The sequence below is a fragment of the Panulirus ornatus genome, chromosome 5 (assembly GCF_036320965.1).
Source record: "Panulirus ornatus isolate Po-2019 chromosome 5, ASM3632096v1, whole genome shotgun sequence".
In the NCBI taxonomy this organism is placed as follows: domain Eukaryota; kingdom Metazoa; phylum Arthropoda; class Malacostraca; order Decapoda; family Palinuridae; genus Panulirus; species Panulirus ornatus.
In genome coordinates, this window is record NC_092228.1 from 19,071,142 (window position 1) to 19,090,097 (window position 18,956).

Here is an 18,956-nt window from a genome sequence, read left to right on the forward strand (position 1 = left end):
CCATGGTTCCATCCACTGCCAGATCCACTCCCAGATATCTAAAACACTTTACTTCCTCCAGTTTTCCTCCATTCAAACTCACCTCCCAATTGACTTGACCCTCAACCCTACTGTACCTTGCTCTTATTCACATTTACTCTCAACTTTCTTCTTTCACACACTTTACCAAACTCAGTCACCAGCTTCTGCAGTTTCTCACATGAATCAGCCACCAGCGCTGTATCATCAGCGAACAACAACTGACTCACTTCCCAAGCTCTCTCATCCACAACAGACTTCATACTTGCCCCTCTTTCCAAAACTCTTGCATTCACCTCCCTAACAACCCCATCCATAAACAAATTAAACAACCATGGAGACATCAGACACCCCTGCCGCAAACCTACATTCACTGAGAACCAATCACTTTCCTCTCTTCCTACATGTACACATGCCTTACATCCTCGATAAAAACTTTTCACTGCTTCTAACAACTTGCCTCCCACACCATATATTCTTAATACCTTCCACAGAGCATCTCTATCAACTCTATAATATGCCTTCTCCAGATCCATAAATGCTACATACAAATCCATTTGCTTTTCTAAGTATTTCTCACATACATTCTTCAAAGCAAACACCTGATCCACACATCCTCTACCACTTCTGAAACCACACTGCTCTTCCCCAATCTGATGCTCTGTACATGCCTTCACCCTCTCAATCAATACCCTCCCATATAATTTACCATGAATACTCAACAAACTTATACCTCTGTAATTTGAGCACTCACTCTTATCCCCTTTGCCTTTGTACAATGGCACTATGCATGCATTCCGCCAATCCTCAGGCATCTCACCATGAGTCATACATACATTAAATAACCTTACTAACCAGTCAAAAATACAGTCACCCCCTTTTTTTAAAAATTCCACTGCAATACCATCCAAACCTGCTGCCTTGCCGGCTTTCATCTTCTGCAAAGCTTTTACTACCTCTTCTCTGTTTACCAAATCATTTTCCCTAACCCTCTCACTTTGCACACCACCTCGACCAAGACACCCTATATCTGCCACTCTATCATCAAACACATTCAACAAACCTTCAAAATACTCACTCCATCTCCTTCTCATATCACCACTACTTGTTATCACCTCCCCATTTGCGCCCTTCACTGAAGTTTCCATTTGCTCCCTTGTCTTACGCACTTTATTTACCTCCTTCCAGAACATCTTTTTATTCTCCCTAAAATTTAGTGATACTCTCTCACCCCAACTCTCATTTGCCCTCTTTTTCACCTCTTGCACCTTTCTCTTGACCTCCTGTCTCTTTCTTTTATACATCTCCCACTCAAGTGCATTTTTTTCCCTGCAAAAATTGTCCAAATGCCTCTCTCTTATCTTTCACTAATAATCTTACTTCTTCATCCCACCACTCACTACCCTTTCTAATCAACCCACCTCCCATGCTTCTCATGCCACAAGCATCTTTTGCGCACTCCATCACTGATTCCCTAAATACATCCCATTCCTCCCCCACTCCCCTTACTTCCATTGTTCTCACCTTTTTCCATTCTGTACTCAGTCTCTCCTGGTACTTCCTCACACAGGTCTCCTTCCCAAGCTCACTTACTCTCACCACCCTCTTCACCCCAACATTCACTCTTCTTTTCTGAAAACCCATACATATCTTCACCTTAGCCTCCATGAGATAATGATCAGACATCCCTCCAGTTGCACCTCTCAGCACATTTACATCCAAAAGTCTCTCTTTCGTGCGCCTGTCAATTAACACATAATCCAATAACGCTCTCTGGCCATCTCTCCTACTTACATACGTATACTTATCTATATCTCGCTTTTTAAACCAGGTATTCCCAATCATCAGTCCTTTTTCAGCACATAAATCTACAAGCTCTTCACCATTTCCATTTACAACACTGAACACCCCATGTATACCAATTATTCCCTCAACTGCCGCATTACTCACCTTTGCATTCAAATCACCAATCACTATAACCCGGTCGCGTGCATCAAAACCACTAACACACTCATTCAGCTGCTCCCAAAACACTTGCCTCTCATGATCTTTCTTCTCATGCCCAGGTGCATATGCACCAATAATCACCCATCTCTCTCCATCAACATTCAGTTTTACCCATACTAATTGAGAATTTACTTTCTTACATTCTATCTATATAGTGCCATTGTACAAAGGCAAAGGGGATAAGAGTGAGTGCTCAAATTACAGAGGTATAAGTTTGTTGAGTATTCCTGGTAAATTATATGGGAGGGTATTGATTGAGAGGGTGAAGGCATGTACAGAGCATCAGATTGGGGAAGAGCAGTGTGGTTTCAGAAGTGGTAGAGGATGTGTGGATCAGGTGTTTGCTTTGAAGAATGTATGTGAGAAATACTTAGAAAAGCAAATGGATTTGTATGTAGCATTTATGGATCTGGAGAAGGCATATGATAGAGTTGATAGAGATGCTCTGTGGAAGGTATTAAGAATATATGGTGTGGGAGGCAAGTTGTTAGAAGCAGTGAAAAGTTTTTATCGAGGATGTAAGGCATGTGTACGTGTAGGAAGAGAGGAAAGTGATTGGTTCTCAGTGAATGTAGGTTTGCGGCAGGGGTGTGTGATGTCTCCATGGTTGTTTAATTTGTTTATGGATGGGGTTGTTAGGGAGGTAAATGCAAGAGTCTTGGAAAGAGGGGCAAGTATGAAGTCTGTTGGGGAGGAGAGAGCTTGGGAAGTGAGTCAGTTGTTGTTCGCTGATGATACAGCGCTGGTGGCGGATTCATGTGAGAAACTGCAGAAGCTGGTGACGGAGTTTGGTGAAGTGTGTGGAAGAAGAAAGTTAAGAGTAAATGTGAATAAGAGCAAGGTTATTAGGTACAGTAGGGTTGAGGGTCAAGTCAATTGGGAGGTGAGTTTGAATGGAGAAAAACTGGAGGAAGTGAAGTGTTTTAGATATCTGGGAGTGGATCTGTCAGCGGATGGAACCATGGAAGCGGAAGTGGATCATAGGGTGGGGGAGGGGGCAAAAATTTTGGGAGCCTTGAAAAATGTGTGGAAGTCGAGAACATTATCCCGGAAAGCAAAAATGGGTATGTTTGAAGGAATAGTGGTTCCAACAATGTTGTATGGTTGCGAGGCGTGAGCTATGGATAGAGTTGTGCGCAGGAGGATGGATGTGCTGGAAATGAGATGTTTGAGGACAATGTGTGGTGTGAGGTGGTTTGATCGAGTAAGTAACGTAAGGGTAAGAGAGATGTGTGGAAATAAAAAGAGCGTGGTTGAGAGAGCAGAAGAGGGTGTTTTGAAGTGGTTTGGGCACATGGAGAGAATGAGTGAGGAAAGATTGACCAAGAGGATATATGTGTCGGAGGTGGAGGGAACGAGGAGAAGAGGGAGACCAAATTGGAGGTGGAAAGATGGAGTGAAAAGGATTTTGTGTGATCGGGGCCTGAACATGCAGGAGGGTGAAAGGAGGGCAAGGAATAGAGTGAATTGGAGCGATGTGGTATACAGGGGTTGACGTGCTGTCAGTGGATTGAATCAAGGCATGTGAAGCGTCCGGGGTAAACCATGGAAAGCTGTGTAGGTATGTATATTTGCGTGTGTGGACGTATGTATGTACATGTGTATGGGGGGGGGTTGGGCCATTTCTTTCGTCTGTTTCCTTGCGCTACCTCGCAAACGCGGGAGACAGCGACGAGGTATATAAAAAAAAAAAAAAAAAAAAAAAAAAAAAACATTCTATCACATACTCCCACAACTCCTGTTTCAGGAGTACTGCTACTCCTTCCCTTGCTCTTGTCCTCTCACTAACCCCTGACTTTACTCCCAAGACATTCTCAAACCACTCTTCCCCTTTACCCTTGATCTTCGTTTCACTAAGAGCCAAAACATCCAGGTTCCTTTCCTCAAACATACTACCTATCTCTCCTTTTTTCACATCTTGGTTACATCCACACACATTTAGACACCCCAATCTGAGTCTACGAGGAGGATGAGCACTCCCCGCGTGATTCCTTCTGTTTCCCATTTTTTAGAAAGTTAAAAATACAAGGAGGGGAGGATTTCTGGCCCCCCGCTCCCGTCCCCTCTAGTCGCCTTCTACGACAAGTGAGGAATGCGTGGGAAGTATTCTTTCACCCCTATCCCCAGGGATAATACATATATATATACATACACACACACATACACACATATACACACATACACACACACATATATATATATGCATATGAAAAATGTAAGAAATAATTTAGAAAACTGAAACTTCTAGCTTGAAATGAACTGAAAAAAATGAATGTCACATAATGGTTCAGCCTCTGGCTATGGAAAAGGGAAATGTATAATTTATTTACACAAACGTCAAATACATAGTTGATGAAATTCAATTTGAGCAAATGTACAGAATTGAGGAATGTCTTAATAATAATGGTGGGCAAAGATTGACACTAACAGATGAAATTTTTTCTGTGTGTTTTAATATATCTATTATTGAAAAAGTTGAATAAATCATCAAGAAGCTAACAATCATTGCCTCAGCATCACAAAATAATGACTAGTGGGTGAGAATGACAAGGACTAGAATCATTATATATGAATGTAATTTTTTTGTGTGTTCGTGCATATACTGACTACTAACATAGACTAAACCCTTTAATAAGCTATTAGTCATCACTGCATCATCTCCTTATCATACTGATTAAAAAGGTGGGCTAAGATGCAGATTGGTCAAGACTGACATTAGATCATTTTATGTGCAAAGATATACATCATGTCAAATGTCATATGGAAATTATGTAAACACCTTCAGCTGCAATGAAGACAGGGAACAAGGGTACTTATATATGAGCTAGCAGTAACAGAAGAAGTGTAGGTTGGTAGGGGCCAGAGTGTTTGGCATCCAGACTGACCCACCACCTGACTGCTATCTTGCTTTCACTTGTTTGTTTATCTTTGCTAACACTGTTCTAAAATGTTCACTATTCTAAATATATCAATCACCACTTTCAGGCAAAGGTAAAATAAGTGATTTTCTTCATGTGTTTGTTATTTTGCCCATTTGCTTCAGTGCAAATCCTAGTTCAATAAGACTGAATTTGGGTTACATAATGTAAATGTCATTCAAATGAATTTAGCACTCAGGAATTTGGTGGGAGCAAGTAACACCAATTTGTCTCTATTACCCACAACCACCTTTAACTCACTTCACAATTACATAGGCTGACTCGTTTACACATAAACACTCATTTCACTTCTACACATCCTCATCCCCTACCTATATTCAGTGAAACTAGTTTTCATGTTTATGCATGTGAAAAGTAGTTAGGATGATCTTGGAGACCAGTCAGATGAGAGCACTAGAGCAATACAATCATCTTTCTTTGAGTGACCGCAAATCTTTTCTTATCTGGTATATTTCAGTGCCTTTTGGAATTTTGTCATATCCAACTCCAACTACTGTCTCCTATATTTTTCAAAACATGAAACAGATCAATCATTCAAGCATTTGGTAAGAACCTTCCAATGAAAAGTGTATAAGAAAATATGAAAATCACAACTTAATGTATCACTTGACTGTTTATACATAGAATGTTGCTTGAACAAGCCCTGCAAGTATTACTGTACCTGCCATTAAAAACTGCATCTCCTTTTGCAACTTTCTCTTATAATTTTCTACATATGCTCATAATCATTACATCAAGCATTTGGCAAAATATCTTTTGACGAGAAATACATTAAGAAAAAATTAAAATGCAATTTACTATCATCTTATTGCTTATATGAATGATTTTTTTACTCAAACAAAATCATGAGGAGGAAATATGACCATTCATTTCATCTATTTTCCCACACATTTTTTGTAATAAGCAGACATCTGTTAATTCATTCTTCTAGCAGGAACCTTCTATAGAGAACTGCATAAAAGATTTATACAAATGCAAATTACTGTATCATTTCATCAACCATAAGTAAAATGTTTTGAAACAGGCCAATGAGAGGTATTGTACTCATCCAAATGAATTCTATCTCCTTTACCTATTTTTTCTTATATTTTTCTGAATATGCAGATTAATGTCAATTCTAACATTGGTAAGTACCTTCTGAAAAGCATTATGTACAAAAAAAATAAAGAATTGTAACTCAATCATTCTATCTATTTATACGTTATATTTGTCGCTGTCTCCCGCATTAGAGGTAGCGCAAGGACACAGATGAAAGAATGGCACAACCCACCCACATACACATATAAATACATACATGCCCACACAAGCACATATACATACCTATACATTTCAATGTATACATACATATACATACACAGACAAATACATATATACACATGTACATATTCATACTTGCTGCCCTCAGCCATTCCCGTCGCCACCCCGCCACACATGAAATGGCACCCCCCCTCCCCCCAAACACATGTGAGGTATCGCTAGGAAAAGACAACAAAGGCCACATTCGTTCACATTCAGTCTCTGGCCGTCATGTATAATGCACCGAAACCACAGCTCCCTTTCTGCATCCAGGCCCCACAAAACTTTCCATGGTTTACCTAAGACACTTCACTTGCCCTGGTTCAACCCAATGACAGCACGTCGACCCTGGTATACCACATCATTCCAATTCACTCTATTCCTTGCACGCTTTTCACCCTCCTGCATGTTCAGGCCCAGATCTCTCAAAATCTTTTTCACTCCATCCTTCCACCTCCAAATCATTTTATCAGTAAAATTATTTGCACTAGCAATCATGAAGGCGTAAGACTTCCATGTATTTCATCTATTTTCTCCTGTATTTTTTCTAATATGCAGATAATTATCAAATCATGCATGAGATAAGAATCTAATGAGAAGAAATGTCCAGAAAAATTCAAGCAATCATGATACAGAGCAATTTCAACTCAACTATCAATTTTTTTCCCTTATGATTATATCTTCCTGACATACAAAGGAAGAGATTTCTATCTTTATATCTTTTGAGTTTAAGCAAACTTTACGGGCAATAACTGGTGTGTTATTGGGTGTCTGTGGTTCCTAACACTGTATTACATTAAAAAGCACTTAACTGAACTTTTCACAACTGAGATTCAGGAGACTTCTACGTCCCTATTGCAGAAAATACTATGACAGCAGTGATTCTACATTTTTTTTTTTTATTATTTTTATTATTATACTTTGTCGCTGTCTCCCGCGTTTGCGAGGTAGCGCAAGGAAACAGACGAAAGAAATGGCCCAACCCCGCCCCATACACATGTATATACATACGTCCACACACGCAAATATACATACCTACACAGCTTTCCATGGTTTACCCCAGACGCTTCACATGCCTTGATTCAATCCACTGACAGCACGTCAACCCCGGTATACCACATCGCTCCAATTCACTCTATTCCTTGCCCGCCTTTCACCCTCCTGCATGTTCAGGCCCCGATCACTCAAAATCTTTTTGACTCCATCTTTCCACCACCAATATGGTCTCCCACTTCTCCTCGTTCCCTCCACCTCCAACACATATATCCTCTTGGTCAATCTTTCCTCACTCATTCTCACCATGTGCCCAAACCATTTCAAAACACCCTCTTCTACTCTCTCAACCACACTCTTTTTATTTCCAAACATCTCTCTTACCCTTACATTACTTAATCAAACCACCTCACACCATTTACTGTCCTCAAACATCTCATTTCCAGCACATCCACCCTCCTGTGCACAACTCTATCCATAGCCCACGCCTCGCAACCATACAACATTGTTGGAACCACTATTCCTTCAAACATACCCATTTTTGCTTTCCGAGATAATGTTCTCGACTTCCAAACAGTCTTCAAGGCTCCAAGGATTTTCGCCCCCTCCCCCACCCTATGATTTACTTCCGCTTCCATGGTTCCATCCACTGCCAGATCCACTCCCTGATATCTAAAACACTTTACTTCCTCCAGTTTTTCTCCATTCAAACTTACCTCCCAATTGACTTGTCCCTCAACCCTACTGTACCTAATTACCTTGCTCTTATTCACATTTACTCTTAACTTTCTTCTTTCACACACTTTACCAAACTCAGTCACCAGCTTCTGCAGTTTCTCACATGAATCAGCCACCAGTGCTGTATCATCAGCGAACAACAACTGACTCACTTCCCAAGCTCTCTCATCCCCAACAGACTGCATACTTGCCCCTCTTTCCAGAACTCTTGCATTCACCTCCCTAACAACCCCATCCATAAACAAATTAAACAACCATGGAGACATCACACACCCCTGCTGCATACCTACATTCACTGAGACCAATCACTTTCCTCTCTTCCTACATTTATGGATAATTATAAATAACACCTTTGTTATAGTGAAGAAACTATAAAGGGTATGAAAATCTAAAGCACAAAATCTAAAGGAATGATGAACATCCTGGAATTGCCACCTTGTAAACACTTGTCATATAAATCATAATTATCATTTCTATGCATGATAATGCATAAGACACACTTATACAGTACATCTTGACATTATAACATTAACGAATTAACTAAATGATGGTGAAAAGGGAGTAAAGAGAGAAAAAAGATGCATATGAAACACTAAGTTGGGGCCTGATGTCAGTTTATCTGAGAAGCTTCAAATGGGGGCAGCATCTTACAGAACTGTAGTGCCACTTATTGGCTGTGGGAGGGTTGATGAATCAGATGGGATATACAAACTGATTTTTGACAGACGTGGACAATAATATTTTCCTTTTTTTTTTTTGCAAATAGAGGAAACAAAATGCTTATGACTTTAGTTAAAATTCACAGCTAAAGTATTAAACAAACTATTGGATGTGATGGTAAAACTGACATGGTGATAGATGCAACAAGATTAAAGGTAACAAAAGCAAAGATCAGCTAAAGGGGGAAAGAATTTCTTATGAAGGAGAAGGAATTATACAATGAACCTGAAAACTGAAAAAGCTAATGGGTACAGATTGAGTGGTGAGTGGTATTATGAAGAATGAATATGAAAGGGCCTTTGAATAAAATTGTAAAGTCTGTAAAGCTGCAGGGAAAAAGTGAACATGGGCCTAATAACTGGATTAGGACAGTATTCGTCATATGCATAAAGGTATAGGATGAATAAAGATGAAGTACTAAGAAATAATGATTCATATCATACTTGGGGTGGAGTATGGTAAAATAAAAAGCTGGAAGTGAAAGGAAAATGGAAAGAATATTCCAAAGAATTGATGAATGTGGGAAAAGGAGTGAGACAGTAGTTGTTACATGCAAGGGTATGGAGGATGAAAAGAATGCAAGTGCAGGGGTCTATTGCAAGAAGGGAGGTAAAAAGAACGATAATGAGGTTGAAGGTAAGAAAGGCACCTGCAGTGTACAGGAATACAGCTGAACTGTTGAAATAAGAAAGAGAAAATGTAACAGAGTGGATGTATTTGATATGCAGTTTAGCATGGACACAGAAAGTTGTGCCAAGGATCAGGAAAAAGTGCTCAGGTTGTATGTAGCAATAAGGGAAATTAGCCAGTCAAATACACCGAAAAAGTGTATGCAAGATTAACAGAATGATGGAAATGAATGAAAGCAGAATAAGCGAGGAACAAGGGGGTTTTAGGAAATGTAGGGATGTGTGGACCAGATTTTTGCAATGAGAATGATTATTTATTTCAAAATATCTGATGTCCATTCCCTTTGGGAACTTCCTCAATGAGGTGGACACATCAAGAGTCTTCATAACTGGAAAACTCAAGTGCCACTTCTCAGCCTTTAGTGCCTCACCCTTAACAGGTCACTGGCTAAGGGCAAATCTAGCACAGTACTTTCAAAGAAGCTCCTACTAAATGTTCTTACCTGATGCTTGTACCTAACATGTCTAACATGCCTTATGTTCCAATCTACTACTTCTACCTAATGCTCTCACCTAATGTTCCTAACCACTACATTTACCTAATGCTCCTGTCTAACGTTCCTACCTACTATCTCAGTCTATTGCGCCAACCATTTTACCTAAAGGCAGGGCTACTGCACAGCAATAAACGCTGGAAAATCTAAAGTCATGGAGAACGAGCCATATGAGTTGTCAAGTGTTGCATATGACAAGGAGAGACTATATGTTTGTGACAGAAAGCAAGCAGTCCAAGAAAGAAGACAGCTACCTGGGTCAGGGTGCTACTCAGCAACCACTAGGTGCTGGCTCACAAAGCAGCCATCACTAACCCTACCAATATCCAAGAGGGTAGAATGGGTAATATACCTCCCTAGAGGTATATTACAACAAACTTTATGCAACTTTTATGGACACGGAGAAAGCACATGACAAAGTCAAATGGAATCCATTATGGGATGTGTTGAGGATATATGGGGCATGGGGACAACTGATGGACATTGTAAAAGTCTTCTATAAAGGGGTGGATGGAGAGTTAAGCAAAAGTTTTGGTATTCATGTGACTGTGAGGCAGTGATAAAAGAGATAAAATGAAAACTAGGGAAAAGGGGTGTAGAGAGGGATTGTGGTGTAGAGGTATGGTGGCCACTGACAGCCTCTTTGCAGATAATACTGTGTTGTTTGCTGTGAGTGAAGAAGACTTGCAGAAAGTTGGGTACTCTATGATGCAAGTAAAAGCAAAGCAATTGTGTCTGAAAGGAAACAAGAGTGAAAGTATAGATTTTGCAAAGCCCTTTAAAGTGAGAGAAAAAAGTGTACTAATCTGTGTTATAGATATGGGGGAAGAAAATTGGAAAAGGTGATAGAATTCAAGTATTTGTGAGCTAACTTGGTTAAGTTTGGTGATAAGGAAGAAGAGATAAGGGAGAAAGCAGTACAAAGTAGAAGAGTCACTAGGTTCCTTAAAATAATGAAGGGTAAAATTGTAAGTATAGAAGTGAAGAAAGGATTATGGGCCAGCATAGTCCTCCCAGCACTGACCTATGCAGTCAAAACATGGATTGGGATGAGTCAAGGAGGTCAAGGATTCTGGCTGTGAAAGTGAGTTTTTAGAGGAGAATGTAGTATGATCAGATGGGATGTGGAAAATAATGAGAGGGTGTATGAGATATTTGGTAGAGCAGGGATGCAGAGGAAATGAGTAGCAGAGTGGTTGAAATGTGATACCTTTAGGTGGTTTGGACATGTGGAAGAATGCAAGACAGGGAGTTTACAAGGACAGTGTACAATAGTACAATTAAAGGGGTTGGTGTGAGAGGAAGACCACCTGTGACATGGGGAAATAGAGTGGAAGAGTACTGAAAGGATAGTAATGGAAAAGAATGCATGACATGGTGCATGAGAGGGAGGCCTATAAGAACAGGGATAAGTGGAGACTCTTGCACTGGCTAACCCCTTGATAGGAGTTCATAGCGAAATGGCTATCAGAGATATAGTTAGTGTTTAGTAGACTATATTTGCTTATGGTTAAAGAATTAGTGAACCCCTTCCTTCTAAGTGAAGAACCAGGATGGTTTAGGATGAGCAGGGTGTTTAACTATAAACTTTAGAATATACACTAAAATCTGCTCATGAACCCACCATACTCAAAATTCTATGGCGAGCCTTTTCTTTGTCAAGAAAAGATGACAATAATTTCTTTCCCCTCTTCAATCACCTATTGAACTGATATTTTTTGAGTTATTATCTAATCCGCACAAAAGCTTTCATATACCTTCCTAAACAATAACCAAAAAAACTGAAGTGCTTACTTTTCAGTCAACACAAGTCAAAAATATTCATTCAATGTGTGCCTTCCCAAAATTAATCTTTATCTTAGAAATATATCATACCATCTTGACTGAAAAGATACACATTTCAGTCAACATCAAAGGGCAATTCATGTGCATTATGAACATAACCTTTCATACAGAGCAAAATACGAGAGTATATCTATGATAACTATGTATTCAGTACCTTACTATAAAGTGTGTAAGCGAAATGAGGAATATCAATGTTAAAAGCTTACCCCTTGAATAACATCATAGTCACTTTCCTTATTTGCAAACATCGATGAACCAGCAATAGCAAGTGCCACATTCTGATGAATATGTGTTGGTCCTCCCTCATTATCATCACTAAGAGAGGATATCAAGTACCGGTCTGAAAGACACAATATGGAAAATTAGACCTACAAAAAGTCTACAAAATTATGACAATAACTATTACTATCTCCTTTTTTGTCATGGTTGCCTTGATGGTTGAGATACCTTCATTCATTCAACATTCCAGTAACTCAATTTCTAACATGCAATTGACAGGTAAATGCTTAATTTCGGAGTACACATATCACTAATACGTGGAAAAGCATCCAGTAAATAAATTGTAGTAACAAGTTGCCATAGAGGGCATGTTTTTCAAAATAATGGAATAATGGAACTTACTAATGACATATGCAGAAGAGTGGTGTAGAAAATGAAACGCTTGAGGAACAAATATGGTGCGAGGTGGTTTCATCAAATAAGTAATGAAAGGGTAAGAGATGTGTGTGACACATATATCCTCCTTGTCAACCTTTCCTCACTCCGAACCTCCATCTAAACCATTTCAACAAACCCTCTTCTGCTCTCTCATACTCTTTATTACCACATATCTCTCTTACCGTTTCATTACTTACTCGATCAAACCACCTCACACCACATGTTGTCCTCAAACATTTCATTTCTGACACATCCACCCACCTCCATAAAACCCTATCTATAGCCCAGGCCTTGACCATATAATATTCCTTCAAATATACCAATTTTTGCTCTACAAGATAACGTTTACTCCTTCCACACATTCATAATCGCTCCCAGAACCTTCGCCCCCTCCCCTACCCTATGACTCACTTCCACTTTCATGATTCCATTTTCTGCTAAGTCCACTCCCAGATATCTAAAACACTTCACTTCCTCCAGTTTTTCTCCACTTAAAATTACCTCCAAACTTACTTGTCCCTCAACCCTGCAGAACCTAATAACCTTACTTTCATTCACATTCACTCTCACCTTTCTCTTTTCACACACTCTTCCAAAATCAGTCACCAACTTCTGCAGTTTCTCACTAGAATCAGCAACCATTGCTGTGCTATCAGCAAACAAGTGACTCACTTCCTAAGCCTTCTCATTCCCAACAGACTGCAATTTCACCCCTCTCTCCAAGACTCACTCCATCTCCTCACTTTCATCACTACCTGTAATTACTTCCCCTTTTGCCTCCTTCACTGATGTTCCCATTTGTTCTCTTGTCTTTTGCACATTATTTATTTCCCTCCAAAACATCTTTTCATTCTCCCTAAAGTCTAATGATACTTTCTCATCTTAACTAAAGTCTAATGATACTTTCTCATCTTAACTCTCATTTGCCCTCTTTTTCAACCCATGCACCTTCCTCTTGACCTCCAGCCACTTTCTCTTACACATTTCCCAATCATTTGCACTTCTTCCCTCTAAGTAACACCCAAACACCTCTTTTCTCATTCACTATTAACTTCACTTCTTCATCCCACCACTCATTATCCTTTCTAATCCGCCCAACTCCCACCTTTTGCATGCCACATACATCCCTTGCATATGCCATCACTGCTTCCCTAAATACCTTTCATTCCTGACCCATTCCCCCTCACTTCGTTTGCTCTTACCTTTTGCCATTCTACACTCAATTTCTTGTGGTATTTCTTCGCACAAGTCTCTTTTCAAAGCTCACTTACTCTCACCACTTTCTTCTCCTGATACTGTTTCCTCTTTTTTGAAAACCTCCACAAATCTTCACCATCACCTCCACAAGATAGTGATCAGACATCTCAGTTTCTGCTGCTCTAAGCACATTTATATCCAGAAGTCTTTCTTTTACACACTTATCAATCAATCAATATGGAACCTCATAATGCCCACTGACAATCTCTCCTACTCACAAGTTTAATGCCTCAAATACTCAATATTTGTCCATCTATCTTTCCAAAACCCCTTAAAACTACATTTTTAAGAGAAACAGTTCTACTAGAATACACAATCAAACATGGTTTCCTTACAACACTTATCTTGGACAGCCTACATTACAAAATGAGCCTAGTCTATGGGAGTCCTGTTCAGGGCCTCCAACATACGGGAATTGCAGAAAAAGTGCAATACTCATTCTCTGCAATAAACCAATCATAAAAAGCCAAAATTGGCCATATTTCTAATATTCTTGAGCCACTTTTTGGAAAGAACAGGATAAGGAGAAAAATAAAGGAAAGGGAGAAAGTACAGTACATGAAGGAAGTGTGTAAGGCATGTGTACAAGCAGGAAGAGAGTGACTGGTTCCAAGAGAGCATTGGGGTGTGGCAGTGGTATGTGATTTTACCATGGTTGTTTAAACTGTATATGGATGGGGTGGTGATGGAGGCGAATACAAATTTCAAACAGACAGGAATGTGCAGTCTGTAGGGGATGAGATGCCCTAGGAAGTGTGTCAGCTGTTGTTTGCTAATAAACAGCACTGATGGCAGATTCAACTGTGCAACTGCAGAGGTGGATGACTCAGTTTGGATGGGTGTGTGAAAGGATAATGTTGAGAGCCAATGAGAATAAAAACATGGTTATTAGGTTTAGCAGAGTTAAGGGACAGGTTAGTTGGGGTGTGAGTTTGGAATGGAGAAAAATTGAAGGAAGTGAAGCGTTTTAGATACCTGGGAGTGGATATGGCAGCAAGTGGAACCATGGAAGTGAAAGTGTCATAGGGTGGGCGAGGGGACGAAGGTTCTGGTTGCAGAGAAGAATGTTTGAACAGATTATCTTAGATGGCAAAAATGGGTATATCTGAAGGTCCCAACATTATCATATGGATGCAATGCATGGGCTATGGGCTATGGACAGGACTTTGTGAAGAAGGGGAGGAGGTGTTGGCAATAAAATGTTTGAGGTGGTTTGATTAAGTAATGTAAGGGTGAGAGAGGTGTGGTAATAAAAGGAGTGTGGTTCACAGAGCAGTAGAGGGTGTGCTGAAATGGTTTAGACATATGGAGAGAATGAGCAAGGAAAGGTGACATAGAGGATATATGTGTCAGAGGTGGAGGGAACAAGAAGTGGGAGACCAAATTGGAGGTGGAAGGATGGTGAAAAAGATTTTGAGCGATCGGGGCCTGAACATACAGGAGGGTGAAAGGCGCACAAGGAATAGAGTGAATTGGAACAATGTGGTATACCAGGGTCAACGTGCTGTCAATGGATTGAACCAGGGCATGTGAAGCGTCTGGGGTAAACCACAGAAAGTTTTGTGGGGCCTGAATGTGGAAAGGGAGCTGTGGTTTCGGTGCATTCCACATGACAGCTAGGGACTGGATCTGGAGATGGCATATCGCAGAGTTGATAGAGATGCTTTGTGGAAGGTATTAAGAGTATATGAAGTGGGAGGAAAGTTGCTAGAAGCAATGAAAAGTTTTTATCAAGGATGTAAGGCATATGTACGAGCAGGAAGAAAGGAAAGTGACTGGTTCCTAGTGAATGTCCGTTAGTGGCAGGGGTGCGTGATGTCTCCATGGTTGTTTAATCTGTGTATGGATGGGGTTGTCAGGGAGGTGAATGCAAGAGTTTTGGAGAGAGGGGTAAGTATACAGTCTGTTGTGGATGAGAGCGCTTGGGAAGAGAGTCAGTTGTTGTTCGCTGATGATACAGCGCTGGTGGCTGATTTGGGTGAGAAACTGCAGAAGTTGGTGACACTTTGGTAAAGTGTGTGAAAGGAGAAGAGTTGAGAGTAAATGTGAATAATAGCAAGGTTATTAGGTTCAGTAGGGGTGAGGGACAAGTTAACTGGGAGGTAAATTTGAATGGAGAAAAACTGGAGGAAGTGAAGTGTTTTAGATATCTGGGAGTGGACTTAGCAACGGATGGAACCATGGAAGTGGAAGTGAGTCACAGGGTGGGGGAGGGGGCGAAGGTTCTGGGAGCGTTGAAGAATGTCTGGAAGGCAAAAACGTTGCCTCGGAGAGCAAAAATGGGTATGTATGAAAGAATGGTGGTTCCAACAATGTTATATGGCTGCGAGGCATGGGCTATAGATAAGGTTGTGTGAAGAGTGGATGTGTTAAAAATGAAATGTCTGAGGACAATATGTGGTGTGAGGTGGTTTAATTGAGTAAGTAATGAAGGGGTAAGAGAGATGTGTGGTAATAAAAAGAGGGTGGTTGAGAAAGCAGAAGAGGGTGTATTGAAATGGTTTGGTCACAAGGAGAGAATGAGAAAGGAAAGATTGACAAAGAGGATATATGTGTCAGAGGTGGAGGGAACAAGGAGAAGTGGGGGATCAAATTGGAGGTGGAAGGATGGAGTGAAAAAGATTTTGAGCGATCAGGGCCTGAACATGCAGGAGGGTGCAAGGCATGCAAGGAATAGAGTGAATTGGAACGATGTGGTATACTGGGGTTGATGTGCTGTCAATGGACTGAACCAGGGCATGTGAAGCATCTGGGGTAACCATGCAAAGTTTTGTGGGGCCTGGATGTGAAAAGGGAGCTGTAGTTTCAGTGCATTATACACGACAGTTAGAGACTGAGTGTGAATGAATGCAGCCTTTGTTGTCTTTTCCTAGCGCTACCTCACGTGAGCGCGCAGGGGGAGGGGGTGCTGTTTTATGTATGGTGGGGTGGCGACAGGAATGGATGAGGGCAACAAGTATGAATATGTACATGTGTATATATGTATATGTCTGTGTGTGTATATGTATGTATATGCTGAAATGTATAGGTAAGTAAATGTGGGTGGGTTAGGCCATTCTTTTGTCTGTTTCCTTGTGCTACCTTGCTAACGCAGGAGACAGTGACTAAGTATAATAATAATAAAATAAAAAATATAAAAACATTGGTGATTACCTTTTTTGTCTTTTTACATATTTCTGCCTTAGCATGGTAGGATTACACTATGAACCTTTGAGGAAAAATCCTCAATGTGCTCCTTCTTTTGCTTCAACTTATTGTGATAACCAGGAAGGGAGGAACTTGTTTTAATGCAGTGTCTCTAAATGAAGAAAACCCTTCTTTAAAGATAACTTTTAAAATCCTACTTATTTAATGATATAAACTTACACTTGGAGCTGGTAAAGGTGTGCAACTGCGGCAAAGTATCAATAACAATACTGATAAGAGGTAGGTAGAGCGCCACCACACGTGCCTTTACTTCTGATTCAGTGTAGCGGTCATCTGTGTCATGGCTTGTTAACAAGTTTCTAACAGTGTTCACTGCCCTTCCATGTATGGTGGGATTACTGAAAGAATTGAAGATCAACATAATTTAATATAACCAACAGGTTTTGCTGGAAAAGACAATAATCACAAAAATAAAAAGGACATTACATACCTGCACATAATCCATACTGAAAGAATTGAAGATCAACATAGTTTAATATAACCAACAGGTTTTGCCAGAAAAAACAATAATCACAAAAATAAAGAGGACATTACATACCTGCACATATGTCATACACAGAAGTATACCTGCACATAACCCTTACATGTAAATAATTTTGCTTTGTCGCTGTCTCCCGCATTAGCAAGGTAGCACAAGGAAACAGATGAAAGAATGGCCCAACCCACCCACATACATACATGTCCACACGCGCAAATATACATACCTATACATCTCAACGTATATATATATATATATATATATATATATATATATATATATATATATATATATATATATATATATATATAGACGCAGACATATACATATATACACATGTACATATGTACATAATTCATACTGTCTGCCCTTATTCATTCCCATCACCACCCCACCACACATGAAATAACAACCCCCTCCCCCCTCAGGTGCGTGAGGCAGCGCTAGGAAGACAATAAAGGCCCCATTTGTTCACACTCAGTCTCTAGCTGTCACGTAGTAATGCACCAAAACCACAGCTCCCTTTTCATATCCAGGCCCCAAAGAACTTTCCATGGTTTACCCCAGACACTTCACATGCATTGGTTCAATCCATTGACAGCACGTCGACCCCGGTATACCACATCGTTCCAATTCACTCTATTCCTTGCACGCCTTTCACCCTCCTGCATGTTCAGGCCCCGATCACTCAAAATCCTTTTCACTCCATCTTTCCACCTCCAATTTGGTCTCCCACTTCTCCTCATTCCCTCCACCTCTGACACATATATCCTCTTGGTCAATCTTTCCTCACTCATTCTCTCCATGTGACCAAACCATTTCAAAACATCCTCTTCTGCTATCTCAACCACACTCTTTTTATTACCACACATAAATAAAAACTAATTAGGCTACCTACAAATATCCCATACACATTCTTAGAATACAATATAATTCTTAGCAGTTTGAACTTGGTTCTTGTTCTAAAGGGAGCTCTGTATACTGCAAAAGGATTGTGCTAATTGGTGTTTAAGATATAAATTCAATAAATGTTTAGCATATGATTGTAGATGGAGTAATTAGATCCAAAACAACAGGTTGTAGACAATGAACAAAATGGTTTTCAAATCCTATGAGATTTTTTCCAAGTCTAAAAGAATGGTGATCTAAGAAAATCAATGTTTCTGGTCACTAATGAAAACTATTCTTGCAATCTAGGTACTATACACTGTCTGATAAAACATAATTTTCTAAATTAAAATGCAACTCTTAAGATGTAAAATAATGTTGATATAGTACTCTGTAAGGTTAAGAGAGTAAATAATTCCTACAGGAATAGACAATATACAGTAATATACACATGCTATTGAATAACAACATTCCCATGTATCCTTTAATCATATAAATAACATTCTGCAAGTGATTCAGCTGTCATAGCTGATCACTGCAATTCTAAACCTTTCATCTATTCTACCATAAGCTTCCTTGACTGTCCTGTCTCTGACTGCATTCATTGCTCTTATGGCTCTACTCAAATAGGCAGGAACATTAAATAGGAGCATTATGTAGAAACTTTAAGCAGTAGTAGCTGGTAAGATCAATAGCTGGGAGCATTGGGTTGAAGTAGTAGGATGGAACA

At 39.9% G+C, this 18,956-nt stretch overlaps 1 protein-coding gene across 6 annotated transcripts in view; it reads right to left on the reverse strand.

The window, feature by feature from the left end:
- The window catches only part of Zir (dedicator of cytokinesis), a 304,369-nt gene that overhangs the window by 149,479 nt on the left and 135,934 nt on the right, over nucleotides 1-18,956 (reverse strand). For all 6 annotated transcript variants that reach the window (XM_071661769.1, XM_071661767.1, XM_071661771.1 and 3 more), the window contains 2 exons: nucleotides 17,020-17,198; nucleotides 11,946-12,079 (listed from right to left, as the gene is read on the reverse strand). In XM_071661769.1, the coding sequence (XP_071517870.1) occupies nucleotides 11,946-12,079; nucleotides 17,020-17,198 (313 nt within the window). The remainder of the gene's footprint in view (nucleotides 1-11,945; nucleotides 12,080-17,019; nucleotides 17,199-18,956) is intronic.